This window comes from Myotis brandtii, unplaced genomic scaffold (assembly GCF_000412655.1).
Source record: "Myotis brandtii unplaced genomic scaffold, ASM41265v1 scaffold684, whole genome shotgun sequence".
In the NCBI taxonomy this organism is placed as follows: Eukaryota; Metazoa; Chordata; class Mammalia; order Chiroptera; family Vespertilionidae; genus Myotis; species Myotis brandtii.
Window position 1 is genome coordinate 1,422,543 of NW_005370673.1, and position 8,058 is coordinate 1,430,600.

An 8,058-nucleotide genomic window follows, 5' to 3' on the forward strand; every position below is an offset into this window, starting at 1 on the left:
TTTATTCATAACCATGACATGCAACCCCAAATGGGCAGATATTGCAAAAAATTTCCAAACTGGCAAAAAGTTGAAAACAGACCTGACTTGGTAGCCAGAGTTTTTAATATTAAGCTGAATGCTCTTTTAAATGATATCTGTAAATTCCATTTATTTGGCAAAGTAATAGCTAAAATTCATGTCATTGAATTTCAGAAACGCAGACTGCCTCACGTTCACATATTATTGATATTAGATAGTGAGTCCAAATTACGTTCCTCTAATTAATTCCCTTTCAATGTGCACGAATTTTGTGCACCGGACCACTAGTTTCAAATATGTTAGATAACGTGAAATCCAAATGTCAGTCTTAGAGAATGTTCGTTCATTTGACATATATTTAACTGAGCTTCATGCAGTGTCCATTAGAACCTCTGTTTCTAACCATACATGGCCATTAGACACTTGAACTGTGTCTAGTGCGACTGAGGAACTAGATTTAAGTTAATTTAGATGTGTAATTAAATAATTACCTGGTGACTTAGTGCCATGGTATTGGACAGTGCAGGTCAAGACGCTGGGTGAGCTTAGATTCGTTTACAGTGGATCTCAGTTTTCTTTTGACATTACTGCTTAGTGGCATGGGTGATGATGGCGTCGACCACTGAAAGACTTACCAGGACTTGATGAAAAACAGTTGACAGAGCAGATGTGGCATAATGGATGCCCAACATTAGATTAATTATAGTAAAATAACAGCTACGAAAATTTAATGTTTATTTTTGTATAAATGAATATTTTGTTTTTTATTTTTGCTCTCTTGAAAATTGCATAACTGACCAAGAGTGACACTTGGGAGAAGTCTCCCTGGATGTAACATTTCCAGGAAAGGAAGCTGCACTTGTGAATTTTATTAATCCACTAGACAGTTAGTGTCTCAGTTTTTCTGAGTGTTCTTTCTTTGTGGAGTGGGATGTTTAGTGATGTGGGCAGATGTTTGCCCACTAGAATCCAATTATTGAAGAAACCAAACGGATATTTAGAGTCCTTATTCTTAAGAGAATTATATTCAAGGGGGATTAGCATATTTTAAAAAATCATCTTAAAGAGAGATTTCTGTTCTTGCTCCCGATTTCTGTGTGCTTGGTATGTAGAATTTGAGGAGTCTTGTGTAGTGCACCCAAAAAAGAAGTAATAGTGTGTGTATGTGTACCGAAATCTATAATTTGATGAAAGTTATTTGTACATTGACCTGAAAATTTACAAACAAATTTTTCAGTAGTTTTCCGATCTCCACATTCTGGATTTTTTTAAACTGTGATGATTCATCATCACTTCTTTCTAATGTTTGAAAATAATTTGTGTTTACATTTCTAAATACCTCTTTTAAATTTTCCAAAGACAAACTATGGGAGTAGAGCACCCTGTAACTGGCTGGGCTTTAGTTGATACGTGAACTCTTCCACGTGCACTTTGTGTGTCTAGTTGGACAGCAATTAGAAGTCACCTTGAGCTTTATCCTGAAAGAAGGCTGACATGGATAATTTCATTAAGATATCTTTATGCCTGTTCATATGGGAAACACTACATATTTTGGGGGAACTACAATAGAAAAAAGACCTGCTATCCCTTCAAGCATTTATAAAGTCTTTTTTTCTCTGCCATGTTAGAAGAAGAATTTAAAGGGGCTATCAAAAGAATACAAAAAAATGTAGTAAGATATGCAGAACCGTGGAAACTGATTTCCAAATAATTTTGTTACCTCACACATGGTAGAAGGAGTTAAAGAAGGCTTGTGAAGCTGTGATATGTTTGTTACAGTCATTTCCCAGGTAAAAATTTAAATTACCTCTAGGATCTCATAATTGATGTTGTTTGACATGTTGGGATTCTGTGTCAGATTTATTTTAAAGAGTTCTTTTTCTAACGATACTTTAAAGCTACAATACCAGAGATTTTTAATGTGTAGAGGAAATTGCCTATTAGAAATGGGAAAAGCAACGAGTAGAAGTGAAAGGAGCTTTTAAAGTAAATTTTAAAAAGTAACAGGTTAAAGGTCATAGGAGGCAATATTTGTAGGTGCATTAAATTTTATATGCAGGTTTTACAATTGTTCATTTCACTTCTGTTTTTTATTCACTCTTAGGCTCCTGCTTACCATCTTATTTTAGAAGGAATTCTAATCCTCTGGATAATCAGACTTCTTTTCTCTAAAACTTACAAATTGCAAGAACGATCTGATCTTACAGTCAAGGTAAGAAATTAAATCTCTATTTTATTATCTGGTGTATGATGATAGTTGCTACATCTTTCCTGAAGGATCTGTGGTAAAATATTTTCTGTACTGTAAGAAAATCAGGGGGAATGAAATACGGGACAGGCAGACTATGGGAAAGCCAAGTACCTACCCAGAGGAGTAGCATGGCACAGACTTCTTTACTTTACTAGGGACAAGCAGCAGTCTTACGAATAGATGATGAAAGGGAAGCACGGGGAGCTACTCGATTTTGCCATTTCCAAATGCAGTTACATGAGTTGTCGGGAAGGGCCCGCTGTTTCTGAAGCCTGTGAAGTTTTCCCTGTGGTCTTCATAAAGAAAACTGAGTTGGAAAGAATCCTCCTCACCCCCCACTCTCCACCTCCCCACCCCAAATCGAATTTTGATGTGTTCTGTATGGTAAGGGACCCAAGCCAGGTGAACCTTAGAAAGCAGAAGTGCCTAGACTAGAGGAACTATGGCGCTGCCCACTGCAGAGCATTGGTATGAGGGACAGGGTAGGAGCACTTAGTGACTGCCTCAATGCTTGGGAGGCAGGGCTTGTGAGAGATGTTTTCCCACAAAAGTCTCTGAAAGTTTGGTTCACAGGAAGCATTGAGTGCAGCGCAAAGCTGAAGCACTGGGCCTTTCTCTACTTCCTGGAGCCTCCCAGGAGGAAATGCAGTGGCGTGGAATTGCCACATCGATGTGCAGTTGCTGCCCTGGTTTTCCTGACCAGCTGCTGCTGTCCTGATCATTCATATTAAACTGTCCCCTAGGGAACATACAGCATATGTTTTTAGGGCAGAACGTCTGGCAGCCTGGGTAAAGCAGAATAAAAAGATCTCATTGCGTGATTGTCACCCTTAATATGCATATTTGAACCTCTATTTGGAGGAATACCCTACACTTGACCACAGATTTCTCCCTTTCCCCCGCCCCTTTTAATGAATACTTTGTGGGATTATCATGCCACAGAACAAACACTTTTTCTGTAGCATTGCAGTAAGACTGGGCCTTGCGGGCCAGAAGTCCTTTCCATGCTTTTCCCTTTGGTATTTAGGAACTTCTTGTGGATGATTAAGTGGCCATGAAACAGATTTCTAGCCCAACTTTTTAAAGGGTTTGATTAATCCAGATATTCTTAGTTTTAGTTTAGACATATCAATCCACACATATATACTTTTTTTAAAAAAAGAGCGATAGGTAAACATCTATAATAACAAAAGTGTAATATGCTAATTAGACCAGATGTCCTTCCGGGGTCGAGGGAAGCCCAGGTCCAGAGTGCCAGAGGGAAGCCTGTGCTGGCAGCCGGGGGAAGGAAGGCCTACTCTTGCACGAATTTCGTGCATCGGGCCTCTAGTAGTTTTAGAAAAATCCTCTGAAAGCAGACTTAGCGAGAACAAAATTTAGTAATCACTGACATCTAACGCTTCCAGCAGCGGGAGGAAGAAACTGAGTGCTGTGAATGAGAAGTGTCCTTCTCAGTTGGATAGACCTACAGAGGCTCTGAATGGCAGGGCATCGTGGGTGGGTTCTTACATCTCTGCACGCTAGCAAGGGGACAGTGTGCGTGGCACGTACACGGCTGCTGTTCTCTTCCATGAGGTCATTGGCAGAAACAGATGAGACATTTATTGGTTGATTTATTCAACCAGTATTTTTGAGCGCCTGAAAATCAGGTGTATGGATATGCTTTTGGTCTTGCTCTGGAGTTGCCTAATAGGAGAAAAATGCACAGAAGCATTTATTGGAAGTCTGAGACTAGAACTATTGGGAGAGGGTCTATTTGTGAGGCAAGAATTGCCGTGGCCACCATGTTAATTTAGGGGCCTCATCTCATCCTGTACATCCAGACACATTTTCAAAATTACCTTTTTTCCTGATTCAAAAAAAGATAAGAACACAAAATAATCAAAATACTTATAATGCATAAAGTAACAGATACAAGGAATAAAGTAGCTTTTTATGAGAAATTCCAAACAAAATCCCATTACAATAATTGTAACAGAGTTTTTTCCTGTGTTTTAGCTACACCTGAATCCCTGCAGATGGCTTGTAGGAACAGTGGTTGGTGATCTGGTTGATCCCTTCCCATGATGGTCACCTCCATCAGCACTTCTGGTGTGGCTTTCTGTCTTGTCTTGGGATAGAGGCTGAGCTGACCTAGCAGAAATCATGCTTCTCACCTTTGTATTGTATACTTTCTTTTTATTTCACAATCAGTATAAGTTGTACTTTGCACGATGAAAAATTCTGACTATAGAAGTAAAGTTTTCTTAAATTTTCCAGTCACCTACAAAACTACATGGAAAAAAAGTATTTCGCCTATGATGTGAGGAGGTTAAGTGTCCAAAACTCAAAAATGATTCTATTTCATTTCTAACTACGACTAGACCTCTGGTTCTAGCAGTGTGTTCATTATGACGGTTCCATTACAACAAACAGTGTAGATACTGCTGGAGTCACTGTCCGCTAACTAGCATTGTGCTGTCTTAACACCTTTTCGCTTGTAGGAAAAAGAAGAATTGATTGAAGAGTGGCAACCAGAACCTCTTGTTCCTCCTATCTCAAAAGACCATCCTGCTCTCAACTACAACATTGTTTCAGGGTAAATCACTTTGCTACTGTTTCCTGTGGGTAAGCTCAGCAAAGTATACAGTAGTTTAATGCTATTCCTTTTTTACCTGAAATAAAATATTTAGGCCCTAACCCAGCCATGGGCAAACTATGGCCCGAGGGCCGGATCCGGCCCGTTTGAAATGAATAAAACTAAAAAAAAAAAAAGACCGTACCCTTTTATGTAATGATGTTTACTTTGAATTTATATTAGTTCACACAAACACTCCATCCATGCTTTTGTTCCAGCCCTCCGGTCCAGTTTAAGAACCCATTGTGGCCCTCGAGTCAAAAAGTTTGCCCACCCCTGCCCTAACCGGTTTGGCTCAGTGGATAGAGCGTTGGCCTGCGGACTGAAAGGTCCCAGGTTTGATTCTGGTCAAGGGCATGTACCTTGGTTGCGGGCACATCCCCAGTAGGAGGTGTGCAGGAGGCAGCTGATCGATGTTTCTCTCTCATCGATGTTTCTGACTCTCTATCCCTCTCCCTTCCTCTCTGTAAAAAAATCAATAAAATATATTTTAAAAAAAACATTTAGGAATGAGTGCTAATCAGAAACTACCTGCTTTAGTTCCCAATATAAAACTTTCTTTTAGGAATGGTATGGGCATTTTTTGTAGTCTCCAATTTGGGCATTACAGTTTGTCCCTTTTTCTAAAAAAAAATAAAATTATTTTTCAAAGTAATACACGCACATGATAATATGTCAAATGGTCAGACACACTTAAAATGAAAAGCAACACTCCTTCCCACCTGGTTTCTGATTTTACGTCTGTTGTAGGTTTCCTTCATAATAAGCTATTAACAGTTTGCTGACACTACTACTACTTGATTAACAGTGGAAAACACCTATGGACTCACAATATGAATTATGAAACTTCAGCTCACTTATCCTACCTCTCCTTGCTTCCAGTGTCTGATCTGTTTTTATTATTAGTTCTTCTGTTGGGTATCTTTGCTTTTTGTATGTGCTTTTTGTATGTGCTTTTAAGTGTTTTAAAAATACAGACACATATGTATTAATCATCCAGAATTAATAGGCATTTTGCTATCTTTACTTGAAATCTATTTTTAAAAAGAAAGAAACCATTACAAATATAGCTAAAGAAACTCCCATATATCACTTACTCTTGCCTCCCACACAATATCACCACTATCTTGAAGTTGGTGGATATTTTACTCTTTTACATTAGAATGATTGTTTTATGTGTTTTTATTGCACATTTAGGCACTTTCTCAATGTCTGGTGGTCCTTAGCATCTTTTTATCTTCAATATGCAGAATGTTTCATTATAATTAATAGCATAATATAAATAGCCTGCAAAAACCATGCACAAAAAAAATTTTGTTATTGATAAGTTTAGAGTTTTCAACTTATGCAGTTCCTCTTTATATTCAATACTGAGTTGACACAGAGTAAGTGAATTTACTTAACTTGGATAATTTTTTAAAATTTAAATAACAGCCTTATTGCAATATCCATATACCATTAAATTCACCCTTTTAAGGTACACCATTAAATGTGTTTTAGTATATTCACAGAGATGTGCAACTATTGCCACCATCCAATTTCAGAATTTTCATCACCCCAGAAAGAAATTCCACACCCAAGAGCATTTATTCCCCATTCCCTCTACTCCTCAGCCCCTGGCAACTATTAATTTACTTTCTCTATGGATTTGCCTATTCTGGGCATTTCATATAAAAGGAACCATTCAGTATGTGGCCTTTTGTATCTGCCTTCTTTCCTGGAGCCTAATATTTTCAGGGCTTATTATGCATGTTGTAGCATGTGCCAGTGTTTTATTCATTTTTATGGATAAAGAACATCCCACTCTGTGGATAGATCACATGGTGTTTACACAATCTTCAGTTGATGGACATTTGGGTTGTTTCCACTTGGGAGTACAAGAAAAAAGAAAATACATATAAATATGTATGTATATGTTCAAATACTTGTGAACACATTTTTGTGTGGACATGTTTTCATTTGTCTTGGGTATATACCTAAGAGTGGAATTGTTAATCATATAGCAACTCATTTTGAGAAACCACCAAACTGTTTTCCAAACTGGCTGAATCATTTACATCCCACCAGTAGTATATGAGAACTCCACTTTCTCCACATCCTAGCCAACCTTTATTTTCTGTCTTTTTAAATTATAGCCTTCCTAGTAGGTGGGAAGTAGTATAGCAAATGGCTAATGTTATTGAGTGTCTTTTCATGTGGTTATTGGCCATTTTCATATATCTTCTTTGGAGAATAGTCTACTCAGTTATTTATCTTTTTATCATTGAGTTGTAAGAGTTCTTTATATATTTTGGATACTAGGCCCTTATCAGATATATGATTTGTAAATATTTTCTCCCATTCTCTAGGTTTTTGTATCTTTTCTAGTGTACTTTGAAGCACAAATGTTTTTAATTTTTAAGATATATTTTTATTGATTTCAGAGAGGAAGGGAGAGGGAGAGAGAGAGAGAAACATCAGTGATAAAAGAGAATCATTGATTGGCTGCCTCCTGCATGCCTCCTACTGGGAATCAAGCCCACAACCCAGGCATGTGCCCTGACCAGGAATCGAACCATGACCTCCTGATTCATAGGTCAACGCTTAACCACTGGGCCTCACCGGCCTGACAAATGTTTTTTATTTTAATGAAGTCCAGTTTATCTCTTTTTACTCTTGCTGCTTGTGCTTTTGTGTTATATCTAAAAATCTTTGCCTAGTCCAGCATTATGAAGATTTACTCCTTTGCGTTTTTTAAGAGTTTATAGTTTTTGCACCTAAATTAGGTCAGTGATTTATTTTGAGTTAATTTTCATAATGCTGTGAGGTAGGGATTCATCTCCATTCTTTTACATGTGTATACCCAGTTATCCCAGCACCATTTGTTAAAAAGACTATTCTTTCCCTATTGAATTGTCTTGGCACTCTGATGAAAATCTATTTTTAAGACTGAGACACTGAAATGCTAATTCGAAGCCCTGTGTCAGTGGGCTGGGCTTCCTGACTGATAGTGGGCATCAATTTAGGATAATCAGACAAGGACCTGTCCATTTATTTGAGGGGATCCCAGATTCAGTATTTTCTGCTTTTCATGTCTTAACTTTGAATTTTTTTTTTTAAATTAAATCTTTATTGTTCAGATTATTACATTTGTTCCTCTTTTTCCCCCCCATAACTCCCCTCCTCCCAG

General features: G+C 37.8%; 1 protein-coding gene across 1 annotated transcript in view; it reads left to right on the top strand.

The window, feature by feature from the left end:
- The first annotated feature begins 1,387 nt into the window (after positions 1–1,387).
- Positions 1,388–8,058, top strand: part of SPTLC1 (serine palmitoyltransferase, long chain base subunit 1) — a 91,115-nt gene continuing 84,444 nt past the window's right edge. The window contains exons 1-3 of the mRNA XM_014529506.1: positions 1,388–1,405; positions 2,126–2,233; positions 4,756–4,850. Coding sequence (XP_014384992.1) covers positions 1,388–1,405; positions 2,126–2,233; positions 4,756–4,850 — 221 coding nt within the window. The remainder of the gene's footprint in view (positions 1,406–2,125; positions 2,234–4,755; positions 4,851–8,058) is intronic.